General features: G+C 42.0%; 2 protein-coding genes across 2 annotated transcripts in view; both read left to right on the top strand.

Moving 5' to 3' along the window:
- The window catches only part of LOC116818087 (putative N-acetylated-alpha-linked acidic dipeptidase), a 60,451-nt gene extending 58,242 nt beyond the window's left edge, over positions 1–2,209 (top strand). The window contains exons 18-19 of the mRNA XM_032768739.2: positions 383–475; positions 1,560–2,209. Of these exons, the coding sequence (XP_032624630.1) occupies positions 383–475; positions 1,560–1,749 (283 nt within the window). The 3' untranslated portion in view covers positions 1,750–2,209. The remainder of the gene's footprint in view (positions 1–382; positions 476–1,559) is intronic.
- Positions 2,210–8,336: 6,127 nt separating this feature from the next.
- Positions 8,337–17,888, top strand: part of LOC116818085 (N-acetylated-alpha-linked acidic dipeptidase 2-like) — a 50,299-nt gene continuing 40,747 nt past the window's right edge. Inside the window, exons 1-5 of the mRNA XM_032768736.2 lie at positions 8,337–8,512; positions 10,103–10,214; positions 13,651–13,837; positions 16,677–16,778; positions 17,659–17,784. Of these exons, the coding sequence (XP_032624627.2) occupies positions 8,338–8,512; positions 10,103–10,214; positions 13,651–13,837; positions 16,677–16,778; positions 17,659–17,784 (702 nt within the window). The 5' untranslated portion in view covers position 8,337. The remainder of the gene's footprint in view (positions 8,513–10,102; positions 10,215–13,650; positions 13,838–16,676; positions 16,779–17,658; positions 17,785–17,888) is intronic.

The following is a 17,888-nucleotide window of genomic DNA, read 5'->3' as shown; positions in this document are numbered from 1 at the left end:
TTGACTTTGATTGGCTTCATGGAAGAAATGAGTGTTAAAAAAGAACTGTATGGAGATGGAGTGATTGTCTTGAACATGACAGTGGGAGAGAGCTTCAGGTATAAGGGACAGCTTGGGAGAAAGTATTTAATTATCCTTTTCTTCTTACAGTACATTCCTTAGCACCTAAGAACAGCCTTACAGAACCTCCACATTATGTGCCAGATCCTCAGGGTAGCTTGACATTGATCTGTTGACTTAACTGTGATTGGCTTCACAGGTGTTGTACTCATTAAATTCTACAAGCTGTGTTTAGACATGTATTGAAGCTGTATTTTAGTACAGGATGCACATGTTCAAAGTACTCTGAGGCTAAGACAGACCTCTGTTGCATTCTTTTCAGCCCAATCGCTGTAAGAGCACTGAATGATCAGCTCATGTTTTTAGAAAGGGCTTTTATTGATCCTCTTGGTTTACCTGGCAGGCCATTCTACAGGTAGGCAAACATTATCTACAACCAACTTTACTTGTTTTTTGCCTAAGAACTCTAAGAAATGTCAACCATTTGTGATTTACAGGTATCTGCAGAGTGTGAACAAAAATGGAAAATTATTATTTAACATGGGAAAAGGGGGCATAAATAAGTATAATAGGATAAGAAAAAGAAAGGTAAAAATTAGTCTGAATATTAGGATAAAATTCAGTGATATTATATAAGGGACTGATCCAAAGGCTGTTAAAGTTAACAGGAGTATTTTCACTAATTTCAGTGGGCTTTGGATCAGGTCATGAACATTTGATCCTGTTCCCATTAAAGTCCAATCTAAAACTTCAAAGCAGTGTAGAATCAATCCCTAACATGCTCCTTTTAAAAAAAAAGGGCGGGAGGGGTGTCCTAACACATGGAACAGTTAACCTGAGACTGATCATAGTGGTACGAAATATAGCGAAAGAGCAGCGCTGCAGTAGTAGTAAAATAGATTTGCTGGTCTCTAACATTTTAACTGGACCATTCAATCCTGTTTTGTGGGCAGACTAGTTGAACCTTCTACATCCTTCTCCCACTCCAGCATAATGCAGAACATTCACCTTTCCTGAAAAAAGTAGTCTAGCAAGAGAAAACAGACATTAAGATTTACAATCTTTGTACTTTTAACAACTCCTGAATAAATATCTGTCAAGGCCGATTTACTGACGCTTCCTTCCTAACTCAAAGTACTCTTCAGCTGCCAGAAACTGTGGTTATTTGTTTTTTTCCTTTAATCAAAAACATTGGGGAAGAAAAAAACATTTATAACCCGTGTCTCCACTCCTCCAGGACACTGGCATTCACATGGACTAATTTAGTGTGTTCATAGGTATGCTTAGAAGATATCTGCGGGAGAAATGGGAATTTTAGATTTTTGGTTTTTTGCTTTATATAATGCAGGCATTATTGGTAAAAGAATCCTATTTATTTGCATTCCCAATACCAAGGATTTGCTTTGACAGCTGATATATTCATTGGATGAGGATTTATTCAGAAAATAAACATTTGTTCTATCTTCATAATGTGCAGTAATTTTTCTCTTTCCCTACAGGCACATTATTTTTGCTCCGAGCAGCCACAACAAGTACGCTGGAGAGTCATTCCCAGGGATCTACGATGCCATGTTTGATATAGAAAACAAAGCAGATCAGCGCAAAGCCTGGGAAGAAGTAAAGAGGCAGATCTCCATTGCAGCCTTCACCGTGCAGGCTGCAGCAGGGACACTGAAGGAGCTCGCATAAACATATCAGCAACATACGCAAAAGTGAAAGACTGGAGTTGACAGCTGGGGAGCCCTCAAAACCAGAGCATTTACAGACATGAGTAGGATTATTTTAAAAACTTTGTTCTTTGCAAACAGTCAGTCTCCCTCACTTCCATTACATTTAACAATATTAATAAGGTATGATACCTCTGAAACTCTATTTGGAGAGAGTGGAGTTGAGATCATTGCTCAAGTGAGATACTAAATTAAACAATGTTCATTTTAAATTGCCACTTCATGTTTAAAAACACCCCCACATACACGCATACACAAAAAACCCTTATTTCCTTTTCATGTAACATGTCAAATTGCAGAAATCACAATTTTTGTAGTCTCACAATTGTACAGTGTATTTAATCTAATCTATTGGGCTGATTGTTTTGGTGATTATCTTGTAGTACTTTTATCAGTAAAACAGAACAGTCACCCTTATTTCCAACACTTTCTAACATATTAGTTAATTTTCTGGTATTTTCTACAGAGTTGCATAACTATACTCTAGGTGATGCCCCTACAGCTCCCCATTGCACAAGGAGTCATGCAATGAGATGAGAATATCTCCTTAAAATGGTGTCACAGATGGCACGGGGAAAAGGTGGTGATTATGGAAAGTTCTGGGCTGAGCGCTCAGGTGACTCCTCTTGGTTACTTTTCTCTTAGCATCTTGAAGTCATTTAGGGGGAGGGATAGCTCAGTAGTTTGAGCATTGGCCTGCTAAACTTAGGGTTGTGAGCTCAATCCGTGAGGGGGCCACTTAAGAATCTGGGGCAAAAATTGGTCCTGCTAGTGAAGGCAAGGGGCTGGACTTGATGACCTTTCAAGGTCCCTTCCAGTTCTAGGAGATTGGTATATCTCTAGTTATTACCTAAAAAACAGGATGAAACAAGAAACCTCTCAGTCACTATTAATAAAAAGGTGGATGGGAACAAGAAATGACTTGGCACAAATGGACTTTCAGTCTGAGGATGATGATCCTGTGCAAAAGGTATACCGCTACCTCCATATAATGCTGCCTGATATAACACAAATTTGGATATCACACAGTAAAGCAGCATTCCAGGTGGGGGCTGCACACTGCAGTGGATTAAAGCAAGTTCTATATAACACAGTTTCACCTATAACACAGTTAGATTTTTTGGCTCCCAAGGACAGCATTATATCGAGGTACAGGTTTATTCCTAACTCAATCTTTGTGTCTGTTTTCAAGGTATTTCTAATGTGCAAGGAATGAGAAGCAAGGAAGACAAACTATTACTTTCTTCCTTAGACCCTCCTTTCAAGTTTTGCTATAAGCACAGCACACCAGCCCGCCGTAACATTTGTAAAGAGAGAAAAATGTGGGGACAAAGTACAAGTTTCAGCATGTCTGAATCTGGCGTGCAATTTACTCAGATGATCAGCAGTGGCTGCTCTAATGAGCACACAAGCCAACTCAGAGAGAGAAAAGACTTCCAAAGTTAGGTCACCTCTCCAATCCCTTGCCTCTTGGATTTTTCCCTATGGTGTAGTTCCTTGTGCTTTGACCTGCCAATTTTAAATGACCCAAGAAATGAGGCTTCCAGCAGTTTTCTTGGAAGATTCCTCCATGTTCTAGTGGTTCTCACTGTCATGATGACATTCCCCCCCCCGACCTCAAACTTTTTGTTGCACCATAAACTATTCCTCTCCCTCCTTCATGTTTGCACCCTTTAGTTACGTGGTTATTGTCCCCAATAGCAGTGATGGGCAACCTGCGGCCTGTCAGGGGAAGCCCCTGGCAGGCTGCGAGACAGTTTGTTTACACTGACCGTCTGCAGGTATGGCTGCCCACAGCTCCCAGTGTCCGCGGTTTGCCGTTCCCGGCCAATGGGAGCTGCAGGAAGTGGTGTAGGCCACAGGGACGTGCTGGCTGCCGCTTCACACAGCTCCCATTAGCCAGGAACAGTGAACCGCAGCCACTTGGAGCTGCAGGTGGCCATGCCTGTGGACCGTCAATGTAATCAAACTGTCTTGCAGCCCACCAGCAGATTATTCTAACGGGCCGCAGGTTGCCCATTAGTGCCCTATAGTCATCATTTGGCCCAGCTGTGCATATTTAGCTCTTAGTCTTTTCTCATAAATCAGTCCCTCAGGTACTGCAGCTAAAAAAAAATAATAGAAGTGGTCTGGCACATTACATCATTCAGTTAGTTTTCAGATTTTTCTACATCTGATTTTTATCTAAAGCTGTGATTTATTGAGCATTGTTTTTCTCTATTCTGGGTTTTTCCCCTCCCCCCTGATTTAGTCAGGAGTTACTGACAAGTACTTTGTAACAAGCCATATTTAAGAGTAACACTAAATGCCAATTTAGATGAATATACTGCTCTCAGCATGGCTAGCACCAGAAAATGACACTTTCTCCTTAATCTGTCTGATGTTCTTGAATAATTTTTTTTTTTTTAAAGTAAAGGGTCAGATTATGGCTAGTCCTGCAAAGTTTTCCAGGTATAGATGGGAGGGAGTAAACCACTTCTTGCTTCTATCACAGTACAAAGTCCAGACAACAACAGCACAGTCCTTGCTTTCTGTAAGTGATAGCTCCAGGCTAGTGTGGGCAGTGGCATTATTGGACACAGGGACCAAGCTATGGTTTCTCTTCCCTTTACAGCCAGCTTGTGCTTAGCTGTCTTAATTATCCTTTGTTTGGAAGCTCCTTTACACGTGCTGTTGTGGTGGTGATGTGTGAACAGGACCGGCGCTAGGAGTTTTAGCGCCCTAGGCGCACGGCAATTTCGCCACCCCCGCGCTGGTCCCGCAGCTCCGGTGGAGCTGCCGCAGTCATGCCTGCGGGCGGTCCACCAGAGCCATGCGAGCAGCCGACCCTCCGCAGGCACGACTGCGGACCAGCGGACCCTCCGCAGGCACGACTGCGGCAGCTCCACCAGAGCCGCCTGCTGCCCCCTCCAGCAAAATGCCGCCCACCAATAATCCCGGTGCCCTAGGTGATTGCCTAGGCCACCTAAATGGACGCGCTGGCCCTGCGTGTGAGGCTTAGGGAACAGTCAGAAAAGTGGAGGAATTAGTGGTGAGTGCACTGAGTAACTTTCTACAGTGTGCCTCCTTTTCCAGCACTACTGTCTAAATGGAAAGAATGAGGATAACATTTGACATTTATAAACCAAGAGAAAGTGCAAGGCTCAATGTTTGACTTGTATTAGTTAAAGGAACCATCTAGTTGGAGCAGGCATGCCAGGGAGATAAATAATTAGCAAGCACTTACTAAAACTTGTCTGTTAATATTTGTGAGTTTCTCTACATCAGTGGTAACATTTCTGATCCCTTGATGATAAAAACGGAAAACCAAAAAAGGAGATTTATTACCCAGGTGGGGATCCTGGGTAATAAATGGATTTCCCTGGCAGTTTACTAAGGGATGCTTCCTGAAAATGGATCTATGTGGAAACAGGAATGCACCCCCTTGGATCCATTTGCGGAATGAAGGCCCATGGGTGAAATTCACCCTGGTACAGGGGTCCCGTGCAAGTCTTATGTACTAATTACCTTTCACTTAAACAGCCTAAAGGCCTTTTGTTGGGCTTCTGCACTGAGACAAATTTTACTCTCAAACATTGTCAGGTTGTATCTACCAGAGTAACAGTTTTGGTTGTCAAAGTGCAGAAGTTCATCTCAGATTGATTAACAAAGATGGACAGCTGAGTTAAATCATGAATTAAACCAATTTATTTTACTGAATGGATTAATTTACAAAATATGGTCAAGAGATGGGATGCTGTCAAGTGTTACCAAGAACGCCTATCTCCCCAGAAGACTATCCTGACCTATCAGGAAACACAACCATGCATGAGATCAATAAAATGACACAGACCTCCAACATACAGCAGAAGAGAAACTCTTTCTGAGAGGGGAACAGCATCTTTGTAGGGAAGAAAATGAGAGAGAGAGAGAAATGATGAGAAAGAGACAGAGAGAGAAGAGGAGTGTATTTGGGAGAGACAGAACAAGGGAGGAGCACCTCCCCAGTTTATGAGCAGGGAAAGCTAGACCCATTCCCCCCATCCTTGGGGAAAAATGCTGCAGCTCCAACTGCTCTGCTCCCCCTCTGGTTAAAGAAATGATTGTTTTTTGGTGGCTGTTCTTCCTCCTCCCTTCCAGAGAAATAGAAGCATCTCCAGCCCCTCTCACCAAGCTAAAATTTCTCTGCCCCTGGGGGAATGGCAGGAGGAGGGATAGCTCAGTGATTTGAGCATTGGCCTACTAAACCCAGTGTTGTAAGCTCAATACTTGAGGGGGTCATTTAGGGATTGGGGCAAAAATCTGTCTGGGGATTGGTCCTGGGAGAATGGATTTTCCTGAGCTTGTATATGTTGATTCTTTTGTTTTTCCAGGAGGCAGATAAGTGGAATAATGACTTAATGGTGTTGTTTCAACACAAGATTCCTTAATAGCATTCATAAACTGTGTTTTTTCTAGAATGATCCACTGGGAAGAACAAAGATATGTGCTTGGTGTGTGACTCTCCTTACACAGACCTCCACCTCACCCTTTTATTCTAGATCCGGGACAATATTTTAACATATTACACTAATAAATGGCTAAAGTGCATATGGCCACCTAGCAGCTGGTCCACAGATCAGATTCTGTAGGTCTCAGCTAGAGGAATTAAAGATGTAGCTGAAGTGGTAGAACTACTTTTACACTTGGAGGTCCTAAGTTTAGTCCCCACTGTTGACCCTAGTACTGGTCATGACACCGAACAGACCCATACATAGCAATAAAATCATATAATACTTTCTAAGTGCTGCTACTCTCCTTCTCATCCTCCTCTCCCACTCCCTAGTTCATCATCACATGCAGTATTATGTCTAACTTCATCTGTTAATGCCTAAAAGCAGAAATCTGTCAGTTTGCTGTCTGTTAAATGCCACACATGCATCTGTGGTGCTACATAAATGCTAATAATACACCATGTGTTCCCAGCTATCATTTCTGTAGGTAGAATTCCATCTGGCATCTCAAATGAGCTATTGGAGTGGAAGGTTTCCCTGTTGTGAATTCCAGTGAGAGCTTTGCAAGCTGTCATCAAGTGGTTAAAAACAATAATAATAATCACAAAACTGGACATGCTTCTCACTTGTCCAAGAAAACCAGGCACAATCTGACTAAGGGACTAAAGCCATAGATGTGAGTGAGAGCAGAATCCCCAAGTGATACAATTGTATTGTAATCAGTGTCTGTTCTGAAGAGCCACTGCCTGAGTCCTTGGGAAGTGATCTAAACATTAACCAGATCTTCCACTTGTTTTTTGAATGTCTTCAGCTCAGCTGCCTGTGTTTGAGAAAGGAGTGATATGCGGAGCACAGGCATTTATTTTAGCATTCCTTGCTGGGATCATCCGTTCTGGTGATGGTTAAAGGAGAGCTGAGGTCATGTCCAGGGGTCCCCAGAAAGCTTTCACACCTTCAACCTTAACCTAATCCTATAATTGGATCCAACCTAGACAGATCTTTGTGCCCCGTGGCTTCAGCGGGGCTCTTCATGGAAGTATGAGTCCACCTTCAGGATCAGAGTCCTAATAAGCATTAAAGGGAAAATGTGCGATTGATTAGCAACTTGTCCACTTACCTTAGGTAAGATGTCTGAATCCCTGAGTCTGTCTCACAGCATGTTGTACTTAGGAGTGCTTAACTGGTTAAGTAAGAAGGGCAAGATTTGACTGTAAGAGTCTTTGGAATCAATCAGGTAAGGCATACAAGGCTGCTGATTATGGGCAACAATTTTGCAACTTTTGGTTTCACAGTCAGCTTAACTGGATGAGTTTTGTAAAAATTCCCAGAGACAGTGGAGCTCAGTTGTATTGGTCCAACTATTCATCACTGTGCCTGTTATCAACCTGAGGATAAATAACAATAAAGAATCAGCAACTGGTCCTTCATGTTTTTCCAGCCTTTTCTTCCCTTCCAACATATACTTCAGCAACCTAATCTCCTGTTGCAGCCCATTCTACCATGAAGTGAGCTGTAGCCCAGGAAAGCTGATGCTCAAATAAATTAGTCTCTAAGGTGACACAAGTACTCCTGTTCTTTTTGCCGATATCCTTTGTGTTGCTCTGGGTACATTTGAAATAGATATTTTCTTGCTACTATTTTCTGTTCTGTGGGTGTAAAAGAAGAACACTTGTTTTATCTTAAATGTCCTTACAAGGGATAAAATTTGCCCCAAAGTCTTATAAGAAACCAGGGGCAGAGATTTAGGGGACCCAGGTTACATCGCCACTGACAACAGTCTAACCTTGGGCATCATTTCATCTCGCCGTGCCTCAGTTTCCCCACCTGTAAAACGGGAGCAATTACATCCCCGCTGGTGGGCAGCACATTGAGAGTCTCGGACAAAAGGCACTGCTAAGCCTTGTAACAGAAACAGCCCCCAAAGCAAACACAAGACTTTCCTCCGCTCCTAGTGCCTCCTCTGCTGGAGCAGCAGCTCCCTGCCGCTCGGCCAGCGGGAACAAGGAGGGACCCGCGCTGCTCCCTGCCAAAAGGGGAAGGGCCCAGCGGGCAGCGGCCCCCAGCGTGACACATCCCACATGGGCTCGAGCTTCTCTCCGCCAGGGCACCACTCGCGGGGAGAAGGGAGACCCGGCGGAGGCGGAGAGGGGCCCTGGCCCCGCGCTGTAGCCATGGGCTGGAGGCAGGGCGCGCTGCGCACGGGGCTAGGCTGCGCCCTGCTGCTGGCCCTCTTCCTGCTGGGCTTCCTGGCAGGTGAGTACGGAGCGCCCCGCGCAGGGATCCTCCCGGCCGGGCAGGGGGCCCAGAGCTCAGGCAGGCACTGAACCGGGGATTTACACATGCTCCTTCCCCACCCCAGTGCATAGTCTCCTTCACCTCTCCCTCCTCAAATACATGCACCCCCACAGGCTCACAACCTCCTAGGCACCCAGCTCCCCAGGCACTATTCTATGGACATACCACCACTTCCGCACACCATCCTCCAGACACAGCCCCCTGGATTATTTCCATCTACCAGGTCTGCACTTTAAATCTCCCTACCCTGTGTGTGTGTGAAGGTTAAGAATGGCACCCACCCAGGGGGATTTTACTGCTTGTCAGAGGCTCCCTAAATACTCACCTTCCTAAGAGGGTTTCAGAAAAAGTTGTCCTTTCCTTCCGGTCCCAGCCACCTACATGTTTTTATCCCAAATTGGGCTGAGCGAACGGGCAGCTTCTTAGCAAGGATGATTCAAGAAAAACAGTTTGGAAATTACAGAGGGTTGTGCTTTTCCTCCTTGTTTTATTGTAAAACGTAGGGCCGCAGCTTCCATTAGCTGCCATCATAGAGTTTAAGGGCTGAGTAACTCAGGACCTTTAGGTTTGGAAATAAGGGACTGTCAATTGACAGCTCACAGGTGGGTTGCTGCACTCCTATGGGAGCCCCATTTACTCCAGTGAGGCTTTGCTGGATGCAGAGGTCTGACTGTACAGTCATTTGCAATATAGGGCCTAAAATGCTTAAAACTAATCAGGCTAAACATTAAAAGGATGTGGTCAATCTCAAACAAACCCAACACTTCTGCCCTTTTTCAAAAGAAACTTTTTTACCGAACATACTTAAGACCACTATTACTGAAAGATACTAGAGAGAAAGAGTCTCCTTCAGTTTTCCATTGTGCACTTGACATGGCTGCTGTGGATTGTCAGTTTCATTGAAGTCATTTCCCCTGTTTATGGGGGTTTTCTGAAACAGAGGAGCAACACCACAAACATTTGCAAGGAATGACAGTATCTGACAATGCAGTATTTGAAAATAGGTTTAACTTTCTCCCTCTCCTCCCTCCTCTCCTGAACACCTAATAAATATTATAGGGCTGGCAGGAGGTCATGGAATTCTAGGCTTTCATCGTGAAAATGCCCGTGCTTCACATTAAATACCTGAGCAGATTCATTCAGGTAGGGGCCAGTCCCTCTCACTGTTCAGTGAATGTTCACTATGAATATGATGGATCTGATTTTCCTCTCATTGTGAACTGGTAGTTCTCCAGTCAAGTTACAGGTCTAAGAGGGCTGACAGAAGAATCTGGTTAAATGGTATTTTATATTCATCATGTGTGCTCATATAAATACAGGAGTGACCTGTCACTTCATCCCGATCCAGTGACAATAAACATTTTACTTTGTAGTTCTTTTTATGTTTTGGGCCACAGTCCAGCAAACACTTAGGCATTTGTAAAATGTAAGAATGTGAATAGTTCCATTGACTTTAATGGGATTACTTGTGTTTAAAGTTAACTATCTGCACAAATACTTGAGCATTGTAGAGGTTGGTAAGTATCAGGCTTTAATGATATTTTTCAGGCTGGTTAATGAAACCCACTAAAAAAACCACCAGCTCAGCAGATGCTTATCAACATGTGAGACAGAAACTTGTGGCTGAAATGAAAGCAGAAAACATCAAGCAGTTTCTTCGGTAAGCTTTATCCTTTTTGGTTTTCAAATAATTATATCAGCCACAAAAGCCATAAATTGTAACACTAGCCGAATGGAAGAGCATTTGTTGGCTGTGCTTTTATGATATCTTTTATATTTTGGGATTACTTGGGTTTGTGCACAATGTTGAGAAAAGTATTAAAACACATGCTCTCATTTTAATGTTTTTTGCCAAGTTGACTTTTTAGAAATTATTGTACTCCAAAGTGTCCTTTCCCCAAAACAGACAGCTTGAGAAGAAGAGAATGTGAGAGAGATATAAAATATTTCTATTTACAGAAGTTAGTTTTTTGTAATATACTTACTATATAAATGTAGATGTTAAAGGTATACATAGAGTTGCAAGACTGTGTAGACAAAACTTATCTACATCCAGACCATTGAAAAATCTATGGTTTGAACAATATGATTTTCTCATTAAAAAATTCATGCTGTTAGTTATATTACTTTTATTAAGGTTATCTATGCAGTTCTGTAAGCACTCTGTTTTTTATACAAAAGCTTTTCCATTATCCGAACTCCAGCTAGTATAACATTTTCCCCCTGCATCCTACATTATTGAAGTCCTAACATCAATAAAGAACTTTGCTTTAGTCTCAAACAGATACCTTAGAGAAGGAAAATGTTTTATGTGTTGCAGATGGACAGCTATTACATGATAAATAATATAGCTAGTGATTCATTAATCTCTGTATCTCAGCACCCAGGGACCCAATTAGCTGGGGTAAAGTAGAAAGCAATTCATCCTGTAGGAATATATTAAATGAAGAGAGAGTGGGGAGAATGCAGTTGAATTGCCTATGCAAGTACTCTCTAGTGTACAGGAATTGGATAGTATCCCTTTAAATGGTGTGTGAGCCCTCTAGTGGCCTTCAGTGTCTTCCATGTGTCAGAAGCCAACCAGGACACAGCACCCTTGCTGGGGCATGTGTAACTAGGTCTTGCATATTGTGCATAGTTAGTAAACTGGATTATTTGGGCCCTACTGTGCTATGTGGTTCCTTCATACTAAGTTTGTTGTATGAAAAGTAAAGAACACATCAGGAGCCTTTACTTCTGTCATGTATTTCACTGGAAATGAAAACAATGACTCTTGCACATGTTTACTTTTGGATAATGTAATCAAAAATATCCCCAAAAGCCAACAGAAATCAATGTTGTTTAGTAACGTATGTTAATACTCAGCATTTGAGAGTGTGACAATGCATTTAGGACAGCAAACAACTCATGACTAATTTGATTTCTATTTTATTTTATCTATTTTAAACCTATGTGCTTTCACTTCAGACATGAATTAGAGCCCATAAAGTACATAGACCTTGTTTTGTTTTTTGTTGCTCACAATAAATTAGAGAGGAGAGGGAGAGAGAGAGAGAGAGAGAGCATACAAAAGTCTAGGAAATGTACGCACTGAAAACAGTGTGAAATTTCTCAGTAATTATGCTGTAGTCTCTGGGCCACAGAGAATTCTCAGTATCTAGTCTGCTTGTTTTCGTGATGCCAGAACACCTTCTGTAAATTTTTGCTAAATCAAACTATAAAGCAGAAACTGCAGAAATTTTTCCATTAATTCACTATCCAAATACTATATTAATGGTGGTGTAAAAGAAATACAAAATTAAGGCTTCCACATCACACTCTCATTCCCTCAAGCTATTCAGTCTCTCCCCACAGTGTGGGAAAAGCAAAACTTCAACATCAAAAAACCAGGAAATACAGAAGTACAAGTAATACCTCCCACATCACATAACCTTAATTGTGCATCCATTTGATTACTGCTCTAAGGAGGAGAGTGAGACCACAAGAAGAAACATATGTTGGGTTCACTTCATATCTTTAAAAATCACTTTAATATGGGACCAAAAGCATAATTGTGGGGTTATTGCATGGAGCCATTAAGGGGCTAAGTTAAGGCTGTTTAGGCGCATTTCTATACCTTAACATGTTTGGATTTCTTTTAAATTTAACTTTAACTTCCAAGTTTCTGGCTTTTATTTTTTTGGAGTGGGGGGAGTATTGGCGAGGGTCCAGCTCCCTCCTCCCTCTCACTTCCCAAACACAGTTTGTCGGAAAATAACAGTTCAGAGTCCAGTTTGCAGACAATTTGGTGGGTTTATTGGGGCTAAACAAGCAAACATATTCCAAAACCCTTCACACCAGTCGGGCTATTTTTATATGCCAATAGAGTTTTCATTTTTCCCTCTCCCAACTACAGTTTTATCCGATAGAACCCCCATTCTTCTCCTAGCCCCTAGGTTCACACGCCCATGGAGCTCCTTCTTCTCCCCCTTTTTCTTGGCAAACGTAATTATACTTGTTGTGCCCCTCCCCTGGTACCACCCATTCCAATATATGGTCATGTTCCATTGTTTGGGAATTATAACCCCAGATCCATAAAGGTATTTAGGCACCTAAACCCCAAATTTAGGTACCTATATGTTGGATTTAGGTGCCTAAATCCCAGTTTTGTCTCCACAATGATCCACAGACCTGCTACCTAAACCTGTGGGCATCTAAATTCACTCTGTGCCTACATTTCTGCCTCCAGGCATGCACACTGGGTTGGGCCAGCTGTCTCCCACCTAACCCTTAGAGCAATTCACAAATGGGGGAAACACAAGCATTTGTCTACCTAATTTGCATGCAGAGCCTAATCTGGTTGGTGTGATTAATGGCTGCCTCTCCATTCAAAATCTGGCAGGTGATAGTGTGTCCCACCTTATAACTTTTATCTCAGTGATTAGGGCACTTGCCTGGGATATGGGAGACCCAGGTTCAATTTCCCCCTCTCTGCCAGAAGAGGAGAAAGGATTTGAGCAGGCTGTCTCTCCCTTTTCAGGAGAGTGCTCTAACCCAGAGGTTGGCAACCTTTCAAAAGTGCTGTGCCGAGTCTTCATTTATTCACTCGAATTTAAGGTTTCACATGCCAGTAATACATTTTAATGTTTTTAGAAGGTCTCTTTCTATAAGTCTATAATATATAACTAAACTATTGTTGTATGTAAAGTAAAGAAAGTTTTTAAAATATTTAAGACGCGTCATTGAAAATGAAATTAAAATGCAGAGCCCCCCGGAATGGTGGCCAGGACCCAGGCAGTGTGAGTGCCACTGAAAATCAGCTCCCACGCCGGCTTCAGCACATGTGCCATAGGTTGCCTACCCCTGCTCTAACCCCTGTGCCAGTTACTCAAAGTGAAAAGCAGAGCTGATTTATCTTAGGGCCTCAGAAGGGATCTCTTTGTATATTATCCTGCCTCAGGCTCTGGTAACTGTGTTGCACCATTCAACGTTTCATCTAAGGGACTTAACCATAACAACTTCCTTCTTGCACGTGCTATGAAGATTAGCCTACTTGGACTCTTCTGTCGAATGCTTTTCTGAACTCTCTCCTTACCCATGACTTTGTTTTATTTTAGTTCGTTTACAAAGTTTCCTCATCTGGCAGGAACAGAACAGAACCTTCACCTTGCTAAGCAAATTCAAGCCCAGTGGAAGGAATTTGGATTGGATTCAGCGGAGCTCGTTCATTATGATGTCCTCCTTTCCTACCCAAATGAAACTCAGCCCAACTATGTCTCAATTATTGATGATCAAGGGAATGAGGTGATCTTATTTTAGTCAACTATAGGTAGAAGAGCTCTTGAAACAAATGGGGTCAGGTTCTATCCTCACTCATACCTGTGCATCTTCATTGTGTTTTATAATCTGATGAAAAGCCTTTATATTAAAAAGGAAAATCCACTGCTGCTGGGTTATGTAACCCAATCTCTTGGACTAATCTTTAGAAATGGTTTCTGCCAGGACAGATCAGTGGGGATTGCTTACATCTTGCAAACACACAAAAGGAATCTATTGGTTTATTGTGCCCTCCTTGTTTCGCTGTGCTGCAAACCAAGCACAAGGCAAGTTTTGTGTATGGTGAAGCCATCCCCACCCCAAGATCGAATACCAATATTTCACTGCTTTTCAGGTACCGTTTTGACAACTCCATATGTTTGTGGGGTTTTTTTCCTTCTGGATTCCCCCCTCAAAGTGCCTAATGCACTGAAGTAGACGTAATGATGCATGAAAGCATTACATGCCTACCTTCTCTGCAGAATGCAGTAGTACAATGCAGGGGCTACATCAGTCATCTAGAATTAAGATTTTGGAAAGAATATGAAATATCAAGTAATCGTGCAAATGAAGTGAAAACTTAGTTTATCCAATTTATTTGTTATAGGAGGGGCAAGTAGTACTTCCATCATTAAAGTTGCCCAATGCTTCCCATTCTAGGTCCTCTTTTCAGTCCTTTACACCATTACCAAACTGTAACCAGTTGAAATTTATCATGCTGAGTGTCTGCCTCATGCTGATATTTTTTTTTTTTTTTTTTAATTTCAGCCGAACAAGTATAGCTGTTTCTGAGAATGAGGTTAGGGGAAAATATATTATTTTGCCCATGTTAAATTCTGCTGACCTTTTATCTAAGAAGCTCTGTAGCCCCTGTGCTTTGGAGCAGAGACTTAGAATTTGGCAGGGAGGTTGCCTTTGTGTCAGGGATGTGCCTTTTGTTATCCCTGTGAAAAATCTATCCAAATTTGGTCAAGTTGAAAACCTCTGAAGAATTGGGGTTTGCACATGATCAGTAGCTACTTGGTAGAGCTAATTCCCTGAAGATTCTGTATGCAGTGAGCATGCTCCAGCCTAGGACTGAGCAGGAGTTTCCAGGACTCTGGGCTGCTGCAGGCTGAGCACCGGGACTGAGAGTAGGGCAGTTGTCTCCCCTGTGCTCACAGGGCTCCCTCGGCTGATATCCCGACAGTGGGAAAAAGAAAGCCACTTGAATGGAATGCAGAGAGGACAAAAGCCAGACTAGGGCAGGGAGAGGAGATTGGGAAAAGGAGCCTGTGGGGGTGGAGAAAATGAACTGGGAGCTAAGGGGGGGGGGGTGACTGAGATGAGGAGCCGGTGGTGAGGAAGACTGGAACTGGCAACAAGTGAGGTGGAGAGGGGAGGGATCACTCTGTGTTTTGCACATTGGCCTGCTAAACCCAGGGTTGGGCATTTAGTCCTTGAGGGGGCCATTTAGGGATCTGGAGACAAACTGGGGATTGATCTTGCTTTGAGCAGCAGGTTGGACTAGATGATCTCTTGAGGTTCCTTCCAACCCAGATATTCTATGATTCTAAGACAGCATAAACAAGGAACCAGGGTGTGGGAGAAGTACTGGGAAAGGAGACTGGGATAATTAGGGAACAGAAGACTGGAAGTGTAGGGAGACTGGGATGGAAAGCCCAAATTCAGGGGAGTCTAGAAGGGGCTGGCATGGAAATGGGGATTGAAATGAGAAACCTACAGAGTGGAAACTGGGACTGACTGGGATGAGGTGCCTGGGTGGGGAGGAGGCAGGACTAGGACAGGTATAGGCTGGAGGGTGAGGGGCAGAAGAGTTGAAGTTTGTGGTGAATGGGCAGGACAGTGTATGCCCACTGGAGCACCGTCCCCTCCAAGCTATGAAATTACACACACACAAATACATTAAAATAACATTATTATGGTTGGAGAGTCAAGCACTAAAAAGTTAGGAAATGCCAGAATTAAGATTGCCTTTGTATCCTTAATTCAGCCCCATAATGCATATATATTATGATACAGACTTTAATTACATGATCACATGTTATCTAGCATTTCCTAACTTTTCAGTGCTTGACTCTGCAACCTTAGTATGTGCACATGCAATCCTCACTCTTCTGCCAAGTGGACAACCAGTCCCAAAAAAATCCATCCTGAAAAATTCCTGTACTTTTTTTTGATTAAATAAAACAAATAAATAAAATCTTTGCAGAAGCCCTTGCAATATTAGTTATTATTTATAAGTGTTTATTGATTTTCTTTTTCATAATAATGATCAGATCCAAATTAAAAGCCCATCCTCCTACCATTACTCACATTGAGTAATATCTTACTGTGTGAGTAAGAGTGGCATGAGCACTAAAGATATGGGACTATTTTGGGTAGTAACAAAAGGTACTGTATCTAATCAGAGAGTAGATCATCTACCGAAGTAGTAGGAAAGGAGCAATAGTCTTAAGTGGGAGTAACCACTTAATAATAGGGACAAACTAGGTGTCTATAATTATCACTCCTTTTCAGCACTCTTTAGTCATTCCTCTGTTTTGATTCAAGCAGCGATTCATAAAACCTTACACCCACAAAAATATCTGTCTGTCTTCCTACTCTTGTTCCATTATGAAGTTCTAACAATGTATTCCTCTCTCACTTTAAGTTATACATGATTTCTTTTTTTGATATTTTTTTTTATATAAAATGGGACACAGTTCTTAATAACTAAATTTAGTGCACAAAATTGTGACAAGACTTCATTGAGCTTGCCCAGAGGAAGAATCCGACCCAAAGCTTTTACTAAAGTACTGTTTGTTCTTCTTGGCTCTTTCGATAGATTTTCAATACATCATTGTTTGAGCCACCCCCTCAGGGATATGAAAACATTACTGGTGTGCTGCCACCATATAATGCTTTTTCAGCTCAAGGAGTGCTAGAGGTAAGAAAACAATTCGTATGAGTCCTGATGGTTGAAATCACATTTTCGGAAAGAGTTACCTTTGCTGTATTGTTCTGACTTCTTAAAATATTTTTGCAGTGATCTCAGGTGACAATACGGAAGTTCATTATGCTATAGCCTAAGGGACAGCAACAGTATGTACCGAACAGAGTAAAGTCTGGAAATTACCTGTTTAACAAAAATGCTCTAAAATTGTTCAAATCAGATATTACTTTTTCTAGTTAGAAAGATACTTCAGGATGAGGTTAAGGCTTATATGGTTTCTTTTAATGGGGAAACCTAAGAGAGGGGGTGGGGGGATGTAGTCTGAAGTTTATCTGCTTTAGTCATCAAGAGTAAACTCTCTTGTTTGTTATGAATCTGAAGCACACTCATGTTCTGAAAGCTCACATTCTCTAAAGTTACTCTGATTCTTCTATGATGGGTAATTCCAGACAACATTCACCACACGTCACATCACACAAGTGGGCAAAAATAAGTAAAATAGGAAGTCTACCTATTGTGCAGCAGCACATTAATAATAACCCTCTTTTCTTTACTCATGCCATAAACAGCTTGCACATGCCTTGCCAGAAGAACAATCTAGTGTTGTAGTTTTCAACATCAGATAATGAGGATGCTTCTAAACATGGGATTATATAGAGAGTTCATCAATGAAGCAAGCCTTTCTAAAAAATAATTTGGGAGAGTTTTGCCATTAATTTCACTGGGAGCCAGATCAAGCCTGCAGAACTGCAAATATTGTGTACTATATAACAGATGTTCAATAAATAAAGTCGCATAGTTCTAAAAACAGATATTTTATAATGGTTATGACTGTATAATTTTTAGTTTCTGGCCTTCTTTCTTCCCTGGATAGGCAGATCTGGTGTACGTGAACTATGGCCGCACAGAAGATTTTTTCAAACTAGAGCGAGAGATGGGAATTAATTGTACTGGAAAGATTGTCATTGCCAGATATGGGAAAATTTTCAGAGGAAACAAAGTGAGCGTTGTGGGGCTTTTTTGTTCATTTGTTTGTGTTTCTCTCTCTCTCTCTCTCTCAAATCATAATTAGATTAGTAAATTAAAGGTCTGAGGCTCCTTACA

The sequence above is a fragment of the Chelonoidis abingdonii genome, chromosome 1, assembly GCF_003597395.2.
Source record: "Chelonoidis abingdonii isolate Lonesome George chromosome 1, CheloAbing_2.0, whole genome shotgun sequence".
Lineage (NCBI taxonomy): Eukaryota > Metazoa > Chordata > Testudines > Testudinidae > Chelonoidis > Chelonoidis abingdonii.
Note: the sequence above shows the minus strand (reverse complement) of the source record. Positions and strands in the feature narration are given on the sequence as shown.